Source organism: Lagenorhynchus albirostris, chromosome 5 (assembly GCF_949774975.1).
Source record: "Lagenorhynchus albirostris chromosome 5, mLagAlb1.1, whole genome shotgun sequence".
Classification (NCBI taxonomy): Eukaryota; Metazoa; Chordata; class Mammalia; order Artiodactyla; family Delphinidae; genus Lagenorhynchus; species Lagenorhynchus albirostris.
The window spans coordinates 24,878,543-24,902,192 of NC_083099.1; the positions used below are offsets into that span (position 1 = coordinate 24,878,543).

At 34.5% G+C, this 23,650-nt stretch overlaps 1 protein-coding gene and 1 pseudogene across 4 annotated transcripts in view; one reads left to right on the plus strand and one right to left on the minus strand.

The window, feature by feature from the left end:
- RASA2 (RAS p21 protein activator 2) overlaps positions 1–23,650 on the minus strand; it is a 116,025-nt gene that overhangs the window by 19,040 nt on the left and 73,335 nt on the right. For 3 of the 4 annotated variants that reach the window (XR_009540650.1, XM_060149719.1, XM_060149717.1), the window contains exons 10-19: positions 17,707–17,863; positions 17,157–17,305; positions 16,425–16,539; positions 15,924–15,998; positions 15,354–15,477; positions 12,928–13,034; positions 7,933–8,016; positions 7,422–7,499; positions 3,911–3,984; positions 3,250–3,359 (exon numbers count right to left, since the gene is read on the minus strand). Coding sequence is in view for 3 of the 4 variants with exons in the window: in XM_060149719.1 (XP_060005702.1) it covers positions 3,250–3,359; positions 3,911–3,984; positions 7,422–7,499; positions 7,933–8,016; positions 12,928–13,034; positions 15,354–15,477; positions 15,924–15,998; positions 16,425–16,539; positions 17,157–17,305; positions 17,707–17,863 (1,073 nt within the window). In the remaining variant the exon portion in view is untranslated. The remainder of the gene's footprint in view (positions 1–3,249; positions 3,360–3,910; positions 3,985–7,421; positions 7,500–7,932; positions 8,017–12,927; positions 13,035–15,353; positions 15,478–15,923; positions 15,999–16,424; positions 16,540–17,156; positions 17,306–17,706; positions 17,864–23,650) is intronic. The other variant, XM_060149718.1, reaches the window with a different exon arrangement.
- LOC132520410 (large ribosomal subunit protein uL22-like) lies at positions 21,403–21,938 on the plus strand (annotated as a pseudogene).

The following is a 23,650-nucleotide window of genomic DNA, read 5'->3' on the forward strand; positions in this document are numbered from 1 at the left end:
ATACTCAGATCCGTAAGAAACTGTCAAGGTAATCATGACTGACAGCTGACTGAATGCCCTATGATATTCATTTGCCACATGTTAATTTAGTGATATTGAAGATTAATTGCTTACTATTACTAAGTGGGCATCAAAATTTAATAACTTATTTGAGAAAAACCCTTAAAATTGAGAAAATTCTATTAATTACTTTTCCAGTAAACTGGAAAACTATTATTTGATTCTAAGTGGTAGAAATACTTGATTCAGAATACTAGTGTTCAGTAGGAGGAAAGAGTGAAAGACTCAATGATTTAAAGCTATGTTACAGAATATTTGGGAGGCGTTCTTTCAGACACCAAAGTCGTAAAGTGTAATAAGAGACTAATTACCTAGCAGTCATAACTATGCAAAAAACTGCAAGGAAACAGGAAGTAAGCAAAACATTTGCTGAACAACCAAAGAGAGAATCCAAAGCCTATGGATTTTATTCACAGAGGAAAGTCCTGAAATCGTCAATCAAGGCCTTTTAATCTTATGTATAATTTTAACAAACACAGTACCTACATCTTCACTCATAGTATATTAGCAGTAAAAAATGGAAGTAGGGGATAAGAGATGGGAGTGAGATGCTACATTATTGTTCACTGACAGCACAAGAAATTTAAGATGACAGCCTGAACACAGAGGGGATAATGAAAAACTGTATAAAGCAAACACAGGAACACAAAAAAGCACAGCAGTCCAAGGCATGTAGCTGGGAAGTAAACAGCTGCACACACCCATAAGCAGCCCAGAAAACATCACTAAATCAGAGTACTATATAATAATTAATATTATCAATGACAGCCCCAAGCCATCTAGAAAATGTTAACTTACGTTCAATGAACTCTTTTTTAGAAGGCAGGAAAGCATGTAATATATTTTGGAAAAATCCAACAAAATAGTTTAAAAAAAAGCATGGATGCTTAAAACTGTAGGCTTTGGTAAATAATCTTGAAACTTCATATAACAGAGCTGATTCCTCCAATGCCATTCCAACATGTTAAATTTCTTAAGGCCTGAAAATAATGTAACTTCTAATGTGTCTATTTTATACCTTAGAGCAGTCTAATCATTCTAGAGAATTTTATCCTCATAAGATCACTGGATAGAACAGAAGTTCTTGAGAACTCTGCATGGACTCTGGGACTATGAACTCCCTGAAATTATATGCAAGGTTTTGTGTCTATATTTGTTCATGAATTTTTCTAGAGGAAAAGGGTCCAAAGCTATCATCTGATTTCTAAAGTCTTAAGCCAAAGAAGACTTTAGAATGTTGGTTTAGATTAGAAAATACTTTAAATGAGGAGAAAATAGCCAACTTATTCACAGAGGATAACTTACCTTAAATTTTATTCCAGTGTACTGCAGATGTAAACATAATTAGCATATTATGCCAGCTATTTTAAAAATGGTGCTATATATGTGAGAGCATTTATATAGTATTCAACATAAACTGTAACTTCTAAAACATTAAAAATATGCTTAGCTTAAAGAATGCTGTCTGGAAGGGCAAGTATGTAGCTGATTGATTCTTAGTCATTGGAATATTTATATTCCACAACAAATTATCTAGGTGCCTAAAAATATAGTGCATTTGGCCTCTTACGTCTTACTAATATATTTGGACATAGGTAGTCATTCTGGCTAAGGATCGTCAGGAATTATGAAACAAAAAAATTTCTTTTCACTCTTCTAGAGTCTCCACTGAAGCACTCAGCTTAACTGAGTCTACATTCTCTTGAAAGTATCTTACGTCTGGTGTTTGTTTTTATCAGTTCAGAATTTATACCAGAAGTTCTCTTAACAGATTTGTCAGATTAACCAAGACTCTCCATTTCCTCTGTAGAACTTACTGAATATGCTCATGGGATGCTGAATGCTTGTGGCTGCTAGGGTACTAACTATTAAGCTTGTACCCTTCTGTTTCCATTGGTTAGGCTGTTTTGATTACCAAGTCCATTGTGTTTGTTCCCAGACCTATTTATGCCATTTTTCCATGGTGTAATTATAATTTACTTAAACATTATGTAAAGTGACAAAATAAGTGCCGCCTGCCAAGAGGCATATATTTATTTGAAAATCAGGCAAACAGTCTGAAAAGCCTTTCAAAAAAGGAGACCAACACCCACACAAATAAAGTTGATTTATATGGGGGTGAGACAGCTGCAAAAACTTAGGGTGACTATCATGACACTCTAAAAGGATTCTATAATTTGACTACTTTTCAAGTATTTAAGTTCTAGCTTCACTTTAGAGAAATCAACCTGAAAACTGATGCATTAGGGTTATGTTTGCACAAGAAAGACAGAGGGGAAACCTAATCTATAGATCCATATTCAAAGAAAAGATCTTGGCTATCATAAGACTGCTAAACAAACATATAAATATTTAAGGTATGAATGCATCTTTCTGTTTGTTTTTAAGTGATTCTTTTTTTAACTGACCTTTCTGGTTAAGTGAACAGCTTTGGATCCTGATCACTCTGAACAGAAGGAATTTTACTGTATGTGACCTATGATCTAGATACTAAATTCTTGCTAAGGTATCAGAAACTAGTGGCCTTCTATGGATAATGCTTTACCCCCAAAGGAATAAACTTAAAAGGTAGAGATTTTAAGCATTATGTCAGTCCACTGAGGGACAAACTTTGCCTCTCCGAAGCCCTCAAATCACACTGTAGGAAGATGGCTCTCTGTACCCAAACAGATAGCCAATTTGTGCCTTTTCAGGGGGCAAATTACTAGAATTTTCATCTTGGAGTTAGCTTGGCAATAGTCTAGAATGAATCTTTTAACTGAATAGGAATCACAGCCTATGGTATGACTGTAGGAACTTTTGGCAAACCACTGAAACACTCTCATTTACTAGAAACTGATTCTTACCAATTTGACTCTGGAAGTTAAAATTCTGAGTTTTAAAATATCTAACTGTTGTTCCTTATAGATTGATTACAAAAACAGGGATTTACTAGGGATTTTTAGAAAACAGAGCATACTGTAGGAACACCACTTTTAGTAACACAAGACATTCAAAGGGAGAGAAAAGTGTAACTTACATGGTGTTACTCGTCAAATATTTATTATATTTTTAGTGTGTGTACATCACTGTGAGAAACCATGAACTACAGTAACATTAGTAAAAAGGTTCGCTAGTCACATTAAGCAGCAGAAAAAGAAATCTTCAGTGGGAATCAGGAAAAGCCCCACAATAGAGCATAAACACAACTACCTGGCTGCTTGTGGTAGGTGAGCTCTCTGCTTGTTAAGCAGAACCACCGTTTCTTGAAATTCTTTTTTCCAATCCGAGTTCTTCCCTGAGCTCTTTTATACATCTCACTGCCAAAACAACAGATGTAAACATTTAGCTACAAATATTAAAATAATTAATCCAAAACAAAGAATTATCCTTTAATTTTAAATGACATGAAGAGCTGTCAAAGACTATATTAAGTTTATGAAAATGTCTTTGCCATCTATAACTCCTGCATTTATTTTGGCCATACTAAGGGAATAAAGTCCTTAAATAATTTGATATTTACAACTGTACTATCCAGAACTAAAAAGGTCAAGTGAGTAATTTTCCCCTTTAGCTTCCAATGAAAACACTACTTTAAGACTGAATAATGCTGTTACTTTTTTCAGTACTACTCTACCACCCATAATCTCATTATATTTGCAAAACAACTATAGCACTGTATGGACAAGAAGTCATGCCCATCTGGCATAAAGTTTATAGGATAGTGAGGGTGACTTACCTGATTGATGTTACTTAGGCAGTTTTAGCACAGAATAAAGCCCAGATTTCCTCACTCCTGGACCCATGCTCTTTGTACTTACTTAATGTCTATACTGAAATATGACTTTAAAATCTAATTTCATTAAATTACCCTTCTTTCAGGTGCACAGGCTCACTGGTACCACTGGACACTTTAGTTTCAGTAGATGAAATTTCATCCAAGAACTAAATGGGGAAAGGGGCAAATATTACAACTTTGTGACAAGGTACATCATAAATTCAGTTTATCAATGTCGCTGATAGATAATATCGTGAAGTTCTTCATTATTAAGGAATAAAGCAAAATACATACTTAATTGTAGAGGAAGTCCCTAATTTACATATGACAGGTATTCTAAAAGTTTAACGTTAAATTACTTAAAACCCAGGATATATGTCCCTGTAGAAATAATTCAACCCACAATTCCTTAACTGCAACTCTGAAATCTAAAAAGCTCTGAGTACAAAGAGTTTTTTGGTTTGCTTTTGATTTACAGTAAACTCATTTACAGTAACTTAACCTGAACTGGTGAAAGGCTACTTATAGCTTGTATTTATCCTACTTAGTGTGAATATTCACTAATGTGCTACACAAACATTACTGTGAGGCACACTGGGGGTATTTTATTATATAATATATAGCACATACCTATTATCTTTCAAAACTTTGAAAAACTGAATTCTGAAATACTTCCGTTCCCAAAGATTTCAGATACAGGATTGTGAACCTATACTGTGGGTCAGGAATTGTCAAACTATAGCTCAGCAGGCCAAATTCAACCCGTTTTTGTAAGGCCCACAAGAACAGTTTTTAAATTTTTAAAGGGTTGTAAAAACAAAGAAAAATATGTGGCAGTCCCCTTATGCAGCCATCAAAGCCTAAAGTATTTACTCACTGGCCCTTTACAGAAGAGTTTGCTGACTTTCATCATATATAATTGACTTTAGCCCTGAGAGCTAGTATTTCAGTTATGACTAAAGTGTAACTGGGTTCTTTGGAATAGCCTGAAAATCTAATCTAATCTAACCATTTAGAAACTTCCCATGGAAAATGTGGGAATGTGGTGGCTCAAGAAAATCTGAAGTACCCAAATCTAGCAATGGCAAACTACCCAGTGAAAAGCATTTAAGCTTCAATATGCTACCTCAACTGGTCAACAGATTCCTGACATGTGGCCGCCTCTTCATGGGAGAGAGAAATTAGTAGTTCAGGAACAATTCCTGTTCTTAGAGAGGAATCCTATTTTGCTCCATAAAGGAACTATTTATTCGTTTAGTCCTTGTTTTTTCCTTTATACTTTTCTATGTTGTCCCGCTTAGGGTTTAAAACAAAAACAAAGTACATTCCAATAAGGATGACATTGAGGCACCAGTGAATAATCTAAAGTAGAGTTTGTGGGCACAGTCATTTTCTCCTAAGACTGGCTGTAGATTGCCCACCAGAACCTCCACTTGTGGGATTTTCCAGTGGAATGTTTACTTCTAGTTTGCTGGAAGAAATCTTGGTAACTGAAAGAACAAGAACAGAGTTTCTTTTGAATTATATATGGGTGACACAGAACAAGTATCCAAGGAAACTAAAGAAATGTCCTATTACATCTTCAGTTCTCACAGATCAACCATCCACTAATGGAGCGTGAAAGAGTTATTTAAATATTTCATTTCTTAATATTTGCCTGCGGGCACTAATTTTCTTATTTGATAAATATTTATTATTTATTTATGGTAATTATTAAATTTATTATTTATTTGTCATATTGTTAAGGAATATGAGGTAAATCCACTTATATAAGGTGAAAGAAAACATAATAATTAAGATGGACTACAGGCAGGGTAAATATAGGCCTCAATTTGCTCAGGGCCATCCTTGTCTACAACTTTGGTCCCCTCATAATCAAAGTACTCCTTTTCACCCTTGAAAACTTTGTGGTTTTGGACACTGAATTATATGGTCAGCCTGTTTACAGACCTATTCAGGTTATTTTTCCTAAACTTTGTGGAAATTGTATAGGATTCAGAATTATAAACTATTTTCTTCTGGAGCAGTGATCAATATCACTAGTGAGAACACCACTAATTGAGAAATTGGGTTTCATAAGCTTTTGTACTTTCTAGCACTGCACATATCTAGACTAGTAAATAATAAAGAAAATTCATATATTAGGGCAAAATATCCTATGTAAATGTGAGACAGGAGATGTACTACAGTGATAGTGCATGAGAATGTGAGTGGGTGACTCAGAGCAGATCAGGAACAGACTAAACTCCTGGCACCCTTAAATACTTTCTCCACTGACATTACCAACTATACACATTCCGATTGTATCAGGAAAAAGAAATCAGATGCTGCCACAGCCTAGGTCATAAGAAATGGAAAAACAACCCCAAAACAAAAGACAGAACATCATAATCTTGCCAACAAAAGTCTGCCTACACTGTCCCACAAACTGTTTCAACAATGTCCTGAGAATAAAAGGGCAGCTTTTTCTTTGCCTATTCTTTTGAGAGACTTTCTCCTCAAAAATATTCAATGGTTGCTTAAAAACATTTTTTTTTTGGTTGAACTTGCGCTATTATTCAAGACGAAAAAAATCCAACTGGCTTTAATTTTTTAAATGATCACTTTCATTTACGAGTCCCTGTAAGAAATTTAAAAGCACACATAAAAAACTACAAACAAAATATACTCCTGGCAGTCACCTGTGAATCATGCTACAGAAACTGAATGCAATCTTTAAAATCTAACCATGCTAATTTAGATTCATTAAGTTAGAATTGTGATAAATAAGATACAGTAATTTCTTCAAGCTAAGTTTAGATGTACTTCAAAATAACTTTTCTTTACAAATTTTTAGGGTTTTATAACAATGCTACATTTTGTTTGGGGTGATTCAGAACTAAAGACTCAAGAAATTACAAATCTTCCCAAAACATTCTCTACTTCTAAGTATAGCAACTTTTGTTTGTTGCAGCTCTTTTGTTATGACCTCATATACTATAGACTTCTGTACACTTTAAATTAAAGTAACTTTCCTCAGGTTACTAACCACAAGCCTACATTGTTTATAAGATATTCAATAATTCATATATTTTCTCCAACGGCAATTAAGTGCCTACTATACATCAGGTACCATTAAGTCTTTCCCCCTAGACCAGAGGTTCTTAATCAGAGGCAATTTTGTTCCTCAGGGGACTTTTGGCAATGTTTAGAGACAGTTTTAGTTGTAAAAACTGGGAACATGCTTCTGGCATCTAATAGTAGAGGCCAGGGCTGCTGTACACTTTACAATGGACAAAAATGTCCCTCATAGTCAAGAATTGCCCAACCAAATTGTCAACAGTGCTGCTGTTAAGAAATATCAACTCTAGATATTTGTAATTTGTGTTACTAAGACACTGGCAATAGTAGCTGTTGCTAAAACTCATTTAGGTATTTTCACAGCTGAAAAATCCATAGTTCTGTATGGGAGGAGAAATATACTAAAAGACAGCCTTTTCATGTTTGATGGACAGGTTAAACATTTTTTTTAAACTGGGGATTGATTCCTAGGAACAATATAAAATGTTATTTGCCTAATGCTATATGATAAGAAGTTAGTATTTCCAGAGTAAAACAATCATACCTTTTTAACTGCCATAATATATCCTTCTTCTTGAAACATTTTGAAAAATTCACACATGAATGTTTCTTTGAAACTTGACTAAGAAAAAAACACATGGAATTTATATATGTTAAGTAGAGAACTAAGAATATAATTGACTGTATTTTTAAATTTAGGATTAGGGCCTAAAGGGATTCAATCATATATTTCAAGAGAGTTATGGGGCTTGGAGCTGAAGATTTCTCTCAACAGCTGCTGGATGATTATGGCACAAAAAGATAAACAAAAGGCTTTTGCATCTGTTAACTAGACTCTCTCTCCCATCTTAGACACATTAGTTTAAATGAAACTGTCTTCTGTAAGGGTGACTAAGACACAACATCTAAAAGACAACTATCGCCATCTATACATATATATGTTTTTGGTTCTGCTTTGTTTTTAATTTGAAAGGGAGTAAAGTGAGGGAGAAGGGATCACAGGGTACAACAACATTTAGAAGTGTGAACACAGAGCAAAAGATGTAAAGACTTACCTTGCTTTTGGACAGACTCCCCCAGCTTCCCAAAGTTTGAATGGTTTTTGAGATGAGAGTTAATGTTCTAACTGTCTGTGGATCCTAAAGAATGTAGAAAAGACACAAAAAGTCTTGTTAGGTTTTCAAGAAATAGAATTTGTGTAAAAAGTAGAATAGAGTGAACGGGCTACTTTGCTCTGAAACAGTGACTCAAAAATGTTCGTTCAAACCAGCTAGAATCTAGCTAAGGACTGGCACAATTCACTGAACGAAGGAATTAAGAGACTAAAGAAGCCACCTGTAATTGACAGTTCCTCTCAAAGTAATTATAGCTAATGACATGTTATACTTTCTTTTGAAAGCCATAATTTAATCAATATTAATTTTTGGGGGGTGGGTACAGTATGGCAGATGGGATTACCTAAAAAATTGTATTCACTTTTGGAATGTCAATGGCATCTACCTTTTTCTACCATATGACTTAAAATGGCAGTTTCCAAATTGCTGTATTCAACCCACTTGTAAGCATATTCAATACTTTTATGGCTTCTGCAATCAATTCTTTTCACCATGGAAGCAAAGACCTAAATTCAACTTAGGAAATGAGAAGTCACTTAGTTCATGTAGGATCTTAGCAGAAGGTAACTATTTGAGTCTATTATCCAGGCCTATCTACCAGAAAGAAGTAAATATAAATAAAGTTGACTAAACAGTGCTCCCTAATGAATCCTTGCTGCTTCCTTTTTTTTTAATTGAGGTATAATTTACATACAATAAAATGAACAAATTTTAAATGTATATAGTCTGCTGAGTTTCCACCAATCCATCATTTGTATAACCAATTCCCTTATCACTACATAAAACATCTTTTTTGTTTTGGAGATTCAAATACCCATAATCTGCCATCAAAAGGTATGTTCAAGGGTTTCCCTGGTGGCGCAGTGGTTAAGAATCCACCTGCCAATGCAGGAGACACGGGTTCGAGCCCTGGTCTGGGAAGATCCCATATGCCATGGAACAACTAAGTCCGTGCACCTCAACTCCTGAGCCTGTGCTCTAGAGCCCGTGTGCCACAACTACTGAAACCCGCGTGCCTAGAGCCCATGCTCCGCAACAGGAGAAGCCACCGCAATGAGAAGCCTGTGCACTGCAGCGAAAAGTAGCCCCCGCTCGCCACAACTAGAGAAAGTCTGCGCGCAGCAATGAAGACCCAATGCAGCCCAAAATAAATAAATAAATAAATTTAAAAAAAAAAGAGAGATTAAGAAGAATCAAAATAAAATTAAAATTAAAAAAGACATGTTCAAGAAAATTTAGATACAGAAATGCTTTAGTTTAGTGTTTGGTTGACATTCCTTAATATTTTAGTATCCCCACACTGAAAATAGGCAGTGACTGTGAAGGTGAAGAGATGACCAGGATGTAAGGCAATTCTGGAAAAGAAGGAATATCTGAGATATGATCATTACGATATCCTCGTGAAACAGTTACACACCTTAATTAAGGCTATTCAGAAATATTTTAGCTACAACATCCAGAAAATATTTTAGCTACAATATCTATAAAAGGTCCCTCCAATTCTCTGCCTTTGAAGAATATAAAATTCTTAACAATGTGCTAACAACCTGAATTTGAACTGAATTTCATCAAGACTTCCCTGTTGAAATCTGGTTTTGAAATCAATGTTTTAGCTCATTATTTTCCTGAACTGAAAAAAGTGAGCAAACCATATTTTACATAATTTCTGCATGTCAGAGGTTTGTTTACACCAATGTGGCCCTCACTACTATTTGACAATCGTATCATTTAGCTACTGCTGATTCCCTAGTGTACTCTACAAAGAAGCTGTTCTAAATTTTCACCCTGCTACTATCTGCCATCATAATTTTTCATAGATGCCCAGGACCTTAGTCGTCTGGCACCTAGTACACAGACTAGCACTAGCATATAGTAGATGCTGTATTACATTTATTAAATTGAACTGAAACGTTGACTCTGTCACCCCAAAACAACATATCCTATCCTTTTTTCCTTATATTAAGTTGAACCATGTGAAATTGCTGTTGACTATTTTTGATCTACAAAAAAACCAAAACAAAAGAATTTCATAGGATTCACCATAATACTTCAAAGGAGAAAATGTTCTTTCCCCCAGCAAGTTTATTCTATCACTTTTTCTTTTAAAGACACTCTTTCTGAATCATCCAGTACATTGATATATTAGTAAGGCCCCTTCTGTCTTTAATTTCTCCCTTTCTGTTGGTCTCTTCTCCTCTATTTAAACCATACATAGCTTTTCCCATTTTTGGAAAAGACATCATTTGATGAGCTCTCTCTCTGAGCTACCATCTTTCACCTATCAAACATTTACTGAGGGCTTCCCTGGTGGCGCAGTGGTTGAGAGTCTGCCTGCCGATGCAAGGGACGCGGGTTCGTGCCCCGGTCTGGGAAGATCCCACATGCCGCGGAGCGGCTGGGCCCATGAGCCGTGGCCGCTGAGCCTGTGCGTCCGGAGCCTGTGCTCCGCAATAGGCGAGGCCACGACAGTGAGAGGCCCGTGTACCTCAAAAAAAAAAAAAAAAAAAAAAAATTTACTGAGCACCTACTTGTTCTAGAAATTGTGCCATGTGCTTGGGATACACAAATTTGAAAAAGATCCCGCCCTTGCTGTTAAGGTATTGACAGTCCACATGCAGAGACAATAAACAGATGATTATAGAACAGTATGACAAGTGCCATGACAGAGGAAGCCCCAGGGTGCTACAGGCACATATAAGAGAGGAGCCTAACCCAGACTGAAGGGTTAGAGAAGTCTGCCTTGGCTGAGTCTTGGAAGGAGCTATCAGTGAGAGACTAGGGGATAGGATGAGAAGGAAAGTTCAATCTTTCTTCTTTACTACGAAACTTCTCAAAAGAATGGTCTACCATGTCAATGTTACTATAACCCATATTTTAAAATTAGTGTTTTTCAAAAGAAGTATTTATTCATGTGTATATGTACACACACATGTACATACTTGAATTTGCCCGTGTCTTTTAGCAGCAGGGCGAGCTCACTTTTGATATATTTCCTAGGTAAAACTGCATTCACCTACTTATTCCTTAATCTTCTGCAATTGGATTTTCTTCTTTTCTACTCTACTAATATTCTCAAAATCCAAAGAACTTATAAATGTAAAATCTAACAACCTTTAACTGGTTCTCCTCCTCAACCACTCTGTAACTTTCAATAATAGTCTTGACAATGTCATCGCCCTCAGGTCACTGGGATCATTCCTTGCTCTCAATTTCTATAGTATGGATTGTCTATACTCCTTACTTGGTACTAATCAGGTGCTAGTTTTAGATTTATGTATGTAGTTTTAGATTATGTGTCTTATATATTTGCCTTATTTCCCCAATTAGAATGAAAGGCTCACTTAAAAGCAAACAGTAAAGTTATATGACAGTTTGAAGCAATCCTTCTGACATACTGATTGGAAAGGTGACTTCAAATACAGAGTCTGTGGTTAGAAGGACTTTACTGTAACATCTGTTACAGGGATATGCAAATTCAAGTCTGAATATAAGGCAGGGTCACAAGCTCAGAGGTAGGAGTTCTGTTTATGTCCAGAATGTCATCAAGCTTTTGCTGCCCCACAGTTCTGTACAGCTTCAGTAATATAGCCACAGAAAGGACAGCCCTGTGAACAAAAGGCACTGGCCCAATCCTCCGCTGTAGCTACTCAGAGACCATTTGTTCTTTGACAAGAAAGTGTGTGTTGCTGCCACAGCAGCATGGTTTTACTCAGTTCTCAAAGTTAAGTAAGTGGCCAATGTGTAGCTGTCAAGAGAAGCAGTGGCTGCAGAGCCTAGTTTAACTCCAAAACCTGTGGGTCTTCCCTACACTGTATTAGCGAGTTTCCTAAGGGCAGGGAGTGTCTCTTCCTCATCACTGCATCTCCAGTGCTGAGCACAGCATCTGATACACTGTAGGTGCTCAAACACCTGACTGCCTAAGAGGCAGGAAGGAACAGGGGTAAGCTTACAGCCTGGGAAGACTGAGTGGGTCAGTCAGTGAACTTTCTTAATCCAGTTCAAATTGAGTGAGATCAAATCATAATTTATTAGTTGTGTGACCTTGGAGAAGTTCTTGAATTGTGGTTTTCTTATCTATAAATAAAGATGAGAATAGAATTTACCTCACAGGGTTACTGGGAGGACTAAGTAAGTCAGAACATATAAAGTACTTGAAGAAGGCCTAGTACAAAGCAAGGACTAAATAAATGTTGGCTTTTATTATTATTATTTGTTATAAAAATCAGAACAAAAACAATTAGATAAGATTATAAAATGTTTGGAACATAAAAGGTTAAAGAATTAGCAATAATACACTGTAGGAGAAGGAAAAAGAAACAGCAAAAATAAGGAATTTTAAAATGTTAAGAAACATGTAAATCTATGCAGTGCAGATTCAGATTTAAGTAACTAAATACGACTTCAGAATAGAAAGATTATATGCCTTAAGTTTTAAATCTCATATATTTATATCATCATCTCAGGTGAATAAAAAGTAAAAATATGGAGATACCAAACAAATTACATTCCAATGAAAGTTTCTACACCTTTCAGAAATGAGCCTCTTCAAATTTCTGTGAGATTTAAAGATATCTGCAAGATCAAACTAAACCTATATCTAATGAAAGAAAAAAAAGACATCCCTGTATTATGGAAATTTACAAACATACAGAATAGCAGAGGGAAAAGATGATGAATCTTCTTTGTACCCATCACCAAGCTGCAGTTATTACCAACATATATTATTATTCATGTGCATATCTTTTAACAATAACAAAAAAATAGAATTTTCCACCTTCTCTGAAAGAATCAAATGGCTAAGAAAAATGCCCAGTAAATTTAAGTATCCGTTATAAGAAACCATAGCCAAGTGAAATTTGCCTGTTATTTTATCTTTTCTTATTTTAATAAAAATAAATTAAAATGGAATAAAGCTTTGAGAAGAACAACACTTACTGGATGATGAGGTCGCAAATGAAAAGTATGAGGTGATACTACCGCTACAGCAAAGAAACGAAGAAACACAAAGCTGCTCACTGCAGAATACTGAACATGAGGGTCATCTGCAGGAAAAAAATGGTGAAATGTCATGCACAAAAACACTGAATTAAAAAACAAAGATGACCAGGTAAAAAATATTGGAAAAACATGTAAATTAAATAGAAGATAAATATAATTTGTATAGTAAGAACTGAGTTGATGAAATGATAGTAATGGTTATGAGTAAATTAAAGGAAAAAAATCCTATGACTAAAAAAAATCTGAAAGAAATAATAAAGAAAGTGAAAAACAAAGCTGCTAGGTTGTCAGAAATATTTTAATTTGGAAAAATACCTCTTTCCTCATCTGCAAGAAGAGACTCCTGAAATTACAACAACAAAAATAAAAGTAGTATCTAGCACTACCTAGTGGTAATACTGAATCCCCTAAGACTAAGATAGGCGATTGTCTTCAGTTTTAGGATACTGTTTCAATTTTCCCTCAAAAATCTTGACAATATCAAAGGTTATGTAATATAAACAATTAGACAGAAATCTTTACTTTAAAAAAGCTACCAATATTTCCTATAAAAATGCAGATGAACTGAAGACAACTTGTGGCTTTGATCATTCAGCTACAGCTTTTGTTGCTGACTGGAGTCAACACAATGCAACAATCAATCAGATGGTAAAGAAGCAGGTGAGGGAAACAATGTCTGCATTTGGTCTGAGTTTTAACTATTCTAAGTCACTCAGCAGGTGGTCACCCACAAGTCATTTAATGTGTAGTTCTTTAATAATACTTGCTTCCCATGACTGCCTCCCCACTCCCCACCCATCTTCACAGGGCAGTAAGAACAAATGAGAAAACAATGAAAATACTTTTTGAGAATAGAACTATCACTACTGGAGTCTACTGAGAATATCTAAGGCCAACAAAAAGATAGTTAAGGAAATATGTTTGCATTTATTAAAAAATCATAGGATGTGTTTTAGATTATTCACATAAACAAGAATTAAACAGCTAATGCATACTGAAGGCCAAATTCACTGGGTAGTGTAGAGTACGCTGATTAGTAGCATGCTTTGGAGTGGGCTGGGCCCAGGTGTGAGACCCTGCTTGCCTGCTGGCCATGTCACGGACCTTGGGCAAATTACTTGACTTCCCTAAACCTCAGTTTCATCAACTACTGAAGGGGAGCAGTACCTGTCTCATGTGGTGTTGTGTAGGTGAGAGAGTGGAGATAATTCAGGCTAGCACTGTGCCTGTTCACTAAGTCCTCCTCAATGTGGTTATTATGATCTAACACACTACTTAAAAATATAATTTCAGTCAGCATTTCATCTTTCCATACTTTAATGTCTCTGCTCCCCTTATTTTCATTACAAAGTCTAGATTTAGTATGCTTATTTCAAGTTAACTGTTTATATTTTTACTATAATTAGCAAAGACATCTAGGGCTGAATTTATCTACATGTTAGTTGGACAACTCAACCCCACTTTAGTTTTGGGTAATTTAGTGGAGCAGCAGATAACTGCACACACCTGTGTGCACATAACACACTTAAAAAATACGATAAAATAGCAAAATCTCTTCAGATGGTTACAGAAATAAACTTACAGTTTCACACGGCTGGATAAGACTGATAATTTAAGCAGCTGCCTTACCTCCTTACCCTCCCCCCCATTACAGGCAGATCTGGAAAGACAGCCATAGTAAGTTTATTTACTTATCAGAGATGCATATAATTAGAATAATTCCAAGTGTTGAGAATCAGAGATAGCAACTGTTAATTTAATTGAAATGTTTCTAAGCAAAGCCTTGACACAGGTGTTCTTGCAAAATTAAAGCATGCCAGATATTGATATGTTACCTCAAAATTCTATGTATATTGCAACAGAGATGTTTCTAATGTCTAAAACCATTTTTGCAAAAACCTCTCATCACTAAGACCTTAGCATTCTCAAACTGTCAAATCTAGTCAGTTGTACAGAACTTAAAAATTCCCACTATTTTGAATGCATGCAAGTGGAAAAGGTAGTTGGTACAAATAACAAAGCTGTTTTTGTTTATCATATCTAACAGTCTTGTAAGCAGCTGGTATACATACTTATATACTGTTATGGTTCTAAATTTATGCCTTTCTTAAAATTAGTGTTGATTTTGATTTGCTTGTATAAAGTTGCTATTATATTGAAATAAGCAAGAGTATTCTGTTTTGAGATTACAAGAAAATTAAATCAGATGTTTCATTAAAATGCTAGAACTATTTCGAAAAATGAAAGAAGACTATATACTTAACAAACCATAAACACATTCACATAAACTAAATAGATAATAAATCTACAGAAAAATCAAGTATAGAAAAAAAAGGAGTATTTTAGTAAAACAAGGCACTTACTAGGAAATCTTTGAGTGGCCATTTGCCTTAGAGAATAAAAGATATCACACATTACAGTGGGGCAACTCATACTTGATTTTACAATTGTACTGAATAACTTGTCTACATAGTAGCGCAGATTCTCCTGTAGGATTTAAAAAGGTAAACATTAAGATTTTGACTTTTATACATCTTCAACAGCCTTTATGGAAAAAAATGCAGCGAAAATGAGATATATTAGGCAGTCACCATCTAGTATTCTAAAGCTTTGCTTCCCTTCTCTAAACGCACTCAGCTAAAGGACAATTGCATCCTGAACTCATTTAATGAATTAGATTTAGACTAGTTAGATATAAGAGGTGAATGTATGGAATAAAATTCATAAGAAGCAGCAGAGAATAAAATGATCCAAAGAGAAATGAGGGAAATAACATTCTAAAAACTAGACATAGGAAATGCTGCTAATAGTATAGGCATTATGCAAATAAAAAGCACTGCTTCCCTCCAAATAACATTACTACAACATAAGTGAGAGATAGGTATACCATTAAGACCAATTTTAATGCAGTTATAAAGACAGAGAAGACTTACCTTATTATTTTCTACATTATCTCCCTCTTTCAATTTAATAGGATCAATTTCACAGGATTTTGAGGATTCACATATCTGGAAAATAGATTAATTCTTCATCTAATGCTCTTTTCTAAATAATTTGGCAAAATGAAAATAACTTATTTTTCTGATCATACAATTATAAAAATTAAAACTATAACAAAGTTTAACCCCCCCATCCAGAGATAATGTATACAATATGCCTAAAGAACTGTATCAAAAAACATTTCTCATATATTTGAAACTCCAGCTAAAATAAACCCTATAACAAAGAAATAATTATGTAGAGTATACTACAATGTGCCCTTCAAGTAAAAATCCATTGATGGAAAAGTAAATCATTTATTTTACTTCTAAAGTGTTCACCTGTGTTCTTTCAGTAATGTGTGAATGGATATATCATCCCCATCAGTAGATAACTTGATGAAAGAGATGCTATAATAAGGACAAACTATTAGTATCAGAGGTTATATTCTGTACCTCATCTAGAATAGGTTTTAATGTTACTTTCAGGTAGTGCCTTCCCACTATTTTCATCATCTCATCCAGACATCGGGTAGCCAAGGAATTTCCTCTAAAAATTGTGTTTGCATCTCTGAAATACAAATGGAAATAAGGTGAAACCAAGTGTAATAAACAAAGGCTGTAAAATCAATAATGAGGTATTTGACTTTGGTCATATATACAATTTTAGTAATTTTTACCAACCTGCTACAATTAGGATTTTCAAACTTACCAAAAACATAAAAAAATAAGTTAGCAAAAAAAAGTAACCTATATTTGAACTACAAAAGTAGTGTGTGTCTAAAACAAGTGTTAGACTATGACAGGAACAGGAAGCCATCTGATTGCTTTTAATGTCACACATGGGCATATAAGGGTGCTACATAATGGATAAGGAGGAAAAAACCCTTCTGTCCTGGTGTTTTATTTGTGACATGTGACTCATTACAATAAAGAAGCAAAGATTAGTAACAGGAAATTTTAACGATGAGTGAAAAAAAATCCTTTAATTGTTAACTTTACTGTTGGTGGATACTGCTTGCTAACTTAAAGAACTGCCTTTTATTACTTGCTAAGCAGTTCTTTTAAGACCTCTATACAGAAAGAGGCTGGTCAATACAAAAGAACTGAGATTACAAAAACAATTTGGAAAATTAAGGTCCAATTTCAACAGCACATAATTAACATTTAATAAAATATAACTCTTACTGTGTATCTTTCAAGTCTAATTCAGCTACTGCAGTGGCAAAAGGAACAAGTTTGTCATGGTGGAGCAGCAGTCGTACAAGGGGCAAAACAGCATCATTTTTATCTCGACATATTTCACCCAAAATGTAAGCAGATGAGGCAGATATCGGCTAGAATATAGAAAGGTAGAAAACAAGCACAAAATCAAAGAAGCATGATTAAATATTCAATCATTAGCCTTTAAAAAGTAATTCAAATATGTTCATTAATGATAACTGTTGTATAGAATAATATTTAATTTTCTAGATTTTTATCAGAGATGAAATTTGGAGTAGATATTGGTATACAGTACTCTGGTTCAGAACATATATATATTTATATATATATATATACACATACATACAGAGTGTGTGTGTGTGTGTGTGTGTGTGTGTATATATATATATATATATACACACACACACACACGTATATATAGTTTTAATAAAACTTGATACTCTGAAATCTTTTCCTCATAATTTACAGAATTATTCTAGCCTTTCCATATTAACACACAAAATTTTTAAAGTACCTGAACATCTGGTGATTTTAGCAGCAAAGTTTTCAAAGGACCATAGTACTCTGAAGGAAGCACATAGTCTTCTGTATAACATATATTTAATCGAAGGGATCCCAGGTCATCAGTTTTAGATGACTTGTTTCCATTGTCTCTTGGTTGTAGCAAGTACCTAAAGTAAAAATAGAATCAATTCTATGCAGTGGTAATGGGCCTCAAAGTTGGTGAGGTAAACAAACAGCTAAGCTATCAAAAAACTAAATCCAAAAAGTCAACTTAATATATAATGTTAGGATAATTCATTAAATAGCACAGTATTAATTTTCAGAGGCTTAATAGTGGCTGTCTATTGAACTAGAAAGCTAAAAATAGATTTTAATCCAGGAAAAAAAAGTACAGATAATACAAAAATCAAGATCTCAAAAGGACTGAATAAGAGTCTGATTAGCTTGCAGGTTAGGAAAAAAATAATAAAAAATGAAACACAAAATCCAACATATTATCAAAAATAACTCTTTACCAACTAAATTTAAGAAAGACACATTTGGTTGAAATAGATAAGACATACTACAAGAAGGTATAAGTGATCTCATTTTAAAGTAAATCCTACATTGTAAAAATTTGAACTTATTTTTTAAAAGTTAGTGATTGAAGGTTTATAAATGATTTTTATATTATTAAAGAATTAACAGTACAAATATATTGAAAATGTTTTTATTTGCAAAAATTAGATTTACATGAATTTTTCCAGGTAAGTAAAAGGCAAAAAATATATATGTAAAAAATAGAGGCAGCTTTAAATATTCCAAGGAAAGAGAAGTGTTTAAAAATCAAGAGAAGTTTGTAGGACCAAAACCAGAAATCTAAGTTATTTTTAAAGACTTTCTGTCATGGAAATTTAAAAATACATACAAAAGTAAAAAGAGTAGCATACTGAACTCCCATGTACCATCACCTAACTTCAATAATTATCAACTCAAGGTTATTCTTGTTTTAGCCGTCTCTCTACTCACTCCTCCCATCCCACTCCTGCATTATTTTAAAACAATTTCCAGGTGTTTTATAATTTCATCTATAAATATTTAAGCATATATAACTATAAATATATATATACAAACTTTTAAAAATCATTACTATCCAGTCAGTATGCAAATTCTCCCAAACTTAGACAGTTTTCTATGTTCTATTCAAATCCAAGTTTTATAGATTGTAATTGGTTGATAGCTTAAGTTTCTTTTAACCTATAGATACCCTCTAACCACTAAGAAATCAGGTAATTTATCTATATAATTTTCCAGACTTGGGACTGTGTTAACTCTATCTCCATGATGTCATTTAACATGTTCTTTTGTCTCCTCTGTATTTCCTGTAGTATTGTAGATAGATCTAGGGGCTGGTTAGATTCAGATTTCATATTCTGGCAAGAACATTTCATTTAGAGTGTTGTGTAGTCCCACCAAGAGGCACTAATGTCTGACTGTTTTCTCTTTTTGTGATATTAGCAATCACTGATGGCCACTGCTGAGAGTCATTAATCTGCACAGGTTGCAAAATGATAACTATGATTCTATCATCCCTCCTTCACTCATTAGCTAGAATGCTTTTTATAAAGGAGTCAGTAGTTTTGATATTTACTTTTGATGTCTTCCCCTAACAGACTAACTAGTTTAAAAATAGAAGAGAGGGGGTTTTAATAGAATTCTAGCTTTCAGAAAGATATGATAAAGATATAAAAGAGAACTAGAGAATTAACCAAGAAAAATTTAAAAGATGAAGGAATGGTAATGTAAGGAGAAGAAATTATACAGAAATTATATCACTACCCACAAAACAGGAATTCTTGTCTCAGAAGACCAACCTTCAGAACTTCTAGTCTCTGATTTGAGAAATAATGATTTAAAGAATTTGCCTATGGAAATAATTGGAAATAAGCCTATTAGCAAAAATGACTCTGAAGTGCCTCTAAGGGAAGTCTAGCTGGCTGATCCCCAAGCATCCTGACGTGGGCATCACTTTGGTCAATTTTCAACAATGCAGTGTATGTTCTGTAGCTTTGCAGACTCAGATACCTAGTTTTAACAGCACATCTCAAAGTGAACCTGAATTGCAATGATTGAGCACAGAGACTAATATATTTAAAACAGAAGGCCAATTACTAAATTTATGAAAAGAAATACGGTTGACCCTTGAACAACATGGGTTTGAACTTCACGGTTCCTGGAAGTAATCCCCCATGGATACCGAGGAAAGACTGTACAACAGTCAAATGGCAAAGAGACCCACACTTTTTTGTGACTAATACATTTTATTATGGAAATGTTAATTCACAAAAGTAGGGAGAAGAGTGATAATATTAGTAAGCAACACCCTCACCATCACCCCCATGCACTTATCACTTGGCTTCAACAATTATCACTATTTCCCATAGTGTTTCATCTACATCTCCTACTTCAACTAATACCTTTTTTTACCTGTTAATACAATTGTTTATGTTTGATCAATACATTTTTTACCTATTGGTAAGCTATTTGGAAAGCCAAATTATTTAGCAGAAGGTGCTGTGGTGAGTACAGAGACACAACACAGAGATCTAAGGAAATCTTAAGAATCTCTCAGCTAAGACAATTTTGCCAAGGAAAGAACAATACTTCTAGAACAGAATCCCCTCACCGCTTGACTGTGCTTGAATGGGCAGCAGCCACCCATGTTGGCCTCTTTGGGATACATTTTTATTCTGCCCCTTCTATTTTAACTCATGTTTTCCATATATGGAAGGATAAAATTACTTGTGTTACAGTTAAAACCCAGCCTCCCAGGGACTGTGCCTACCCATCCTAAACAGTGTCCTCATACTCTAGTCAGGTTACAGACTCTGTTTTGGTTTGTTCTATAGAAATTATACTCAGAGGGCATCTCTAATTCCCTTATCTCCGAATTACTGGGGGAAGGAATATGCTTTATCCCTCTGGTACTCTCATAAAACTACAAAATACCCGCAAAATAGGTCTATAGTCGTAACATGGCACATTCTTTGCAGAGGGATTAGGGCAGTGTTATGCCAGTTATTCGTTTTTATGCATACACTGTTCTAGGATGCTCAGGAACTCCAGAAGGGCTTGCTCCTGCCACTCTTTTTAAACCTGTCTCCTTAGGTTTCTTTGGCAGGATAAGAAATTCCTATGGACAAAATACTTCACCCATGTCTACTTGAACAAAATACAGAATTTCAAAATTGCCCTACCCATTCCTTGAAAAGATCATTTTTTTAAATGAGAAGGGACCGCTCACTCAATTTTCTTTTAAATAATATTTTATAAGCAAGGGACACTCAAATCTTTGCTGACAGCTTAAAACAGAATATTTTTGAGTTTTAAACATATTCAAAAATATTTATGCCAAAGTACAAATTTATTATTTTACATTGGTTAAGAGCAAAAACTTTGGAGTCAAAGAGTTTGGTCCAAATCACAGCTGTATGACCTTGGGAAAACTGCTCAATCTCTCTGTGCTTGTTTCCTCACCTCTTAAATAAGGGGTAATAATAGTATCTAACTGATTTAATCCCTAAGGAGGTTATGTAAGTAAAGCACTTAGAATAGTGCCTTGTACACAGTAAATGTTATTTATAAAACATTTATATACATATAACTGTTACCACTTAAAATATATTAAATAGCTTTTCCAGTAAACAGCCTGAGGTAACCTCTAAAAATGGTTCGTTATTCACTTGACCCAGAAAACCACAAAAAATCAGGCAAATCAAGAGGTTCAAATCTTCGTGTTCACTTTAAGAACACTCGTGAAACTGCCCAGGCCATTAAGTGTATGCATATCTGAAAAGCCACCAAGTATCTGAAGGATGTCACTTTACAGAAGCAATGTGTGCCATTCCATCATTACAATGGTGGAGTTGGTAGGTGTGCCCCAGGCCAAAACAGTGGGGCTGGACACAGGGTCGGAGGCCCAAAAAGAGTGCTGAATTTTTACTGCACATGCTCAAAAATGCAGAGAGTAATACTGAACTTAAGGGCTTAGATGTAGATTCTCTGGTCATTGAGAACATCCAGGTGAACAAAGCCCCCAAGATACGGCACAGGACTTACAGAGCTCATGGTCGGATCAACCCATACATGAGCTCTCCCTGCCACACTGAGATAATCCTCACAGAAAAAGAACAGATTGTTCCTAAACCAGAAGAGGTTGCCCAGAAGAAACTGAAGAAACAAAAACTTATGGCCCAGGAATAAATGCTGCAAAAAAATAAATGCAAGTAAAAGTTAAAAAAATATATATGTAAAATAACTATACATAATGTCATTATTTATATAATTATGTACATGTAATTTATTATTTTAAAACATTGTTACAAAAATCTCAATTTAAACAATCTAAAGGAGCCCTGGTGAATTAAGCAATCTTGTATGAATTAGAGCTAAAAAGAAAAACCTCAAGATTTGTTAAGTAGAGGATATCTGGTGTGTCTGAGGTCTAGGGATACAAAAAAAAAAACAAAAAAAACCTCAAGTATATTTTCTTCAGTTTTTGAATGAAGTGTTTCAGTTTGAAAGAATAAGGTACAAGAAACAAAGAGAAGTTATCAACTGAAAGTGGCACTCAGTTGCTCACATGTATTTTTTTCATTCATAGTTAGACAAAAAAGCAATCCTAATGTTCTCAAGAGTCAGCAGTTTTGACAGCCCCTTGACAGAAGAAAAATCAGCATTTGAAAAATTTTAACAAGGTCTGTATAATTAAAATTGAGGTAGGCAGGCAAAAACTACAATTATTTGTGTATAATGCTGCCTAATCTGGAAAATAACTGTTCAGAGGCACCTTTACTAATACTTAAATGTTATTTCTGGTTCCAGAAAGATAATCATTATCAACAGATTTTTACTAAAGATAGGAGATTAAAGATAGGTGCCAAAATTAGCAAACTACAAAACCAACTCATCTTAAAGTAAATATTAATCTAGTTTTAAATTTGTATAAAGTGCTTATATTGAAAAAAACTCCAACCATGTGTTTTATTTACTTCTTGAATCTTACTTTCAAAATTTTAAATTATAACATGAAAGGATGTTTGCATCTATTTTCTTAATGTTCATTTTGGATCATTTAGGAGGAAATTACTGTGCCAATGTGTACAATCACACAAGGGCTTTGCACATGTTAAGATACTGATGTAACTGGTGAAATGAGACTGAACTAGATGATCACTAAGGTTCTCTTTATTTATACCATTACAAAACAGTGGAATACTGGTACCAAAAAAAAAAAAAAGATGCAGAAATTCTATATGTACTGATGTGGAATAATGGCGATGACAGCAGCAATAACTATAATGATGAGAGCCTGAGTTATACCCACGGTATACCCACTTGTAACTTACTTTACATGAAACCAATTCATCCTCTAACAACTTTGGGAGGGAGGTACTGTTTGTACTATCCCCATTTGATAGCCAAAGAAAGCAAAGGCATGCAGGTGGAACAACTTGTCCAAAGTCACCCAGGTAGTTAATGACAGAGTCGGGATTTCAACCAAGGCAATTTCGTTCTGGCGTCCACACTCTTAACCACTATAAAAAGTCAGCAAATACTTACTGAAGTTCTACTAAATTGAAAGTGAAAAAAAGTAAGGTACAGAATATGATACAGTATGTGTCCATTAAGGACCTAATTAAACTCAAAAACTTTTGCATAGCAGAGGAAACCATAAACAAAATGAAAAGACAACCCACAGAATGGGAGAAAGTATTTGCAAACGATGAGACTGACAAAGGATTAGTCTCCGAAATTTACAAACAGCGCATGCAGCTCAATATCAAAAAAAAATAACACAATCAAAAAATGGGCAGAAGACCTAACCAGACATTTCTCCAAAGAAGACATATGGATGGCCAAGAGGCACATGAAAAGATGCTCAACATCACTAATTCTTAGAGAAATCCAAATCG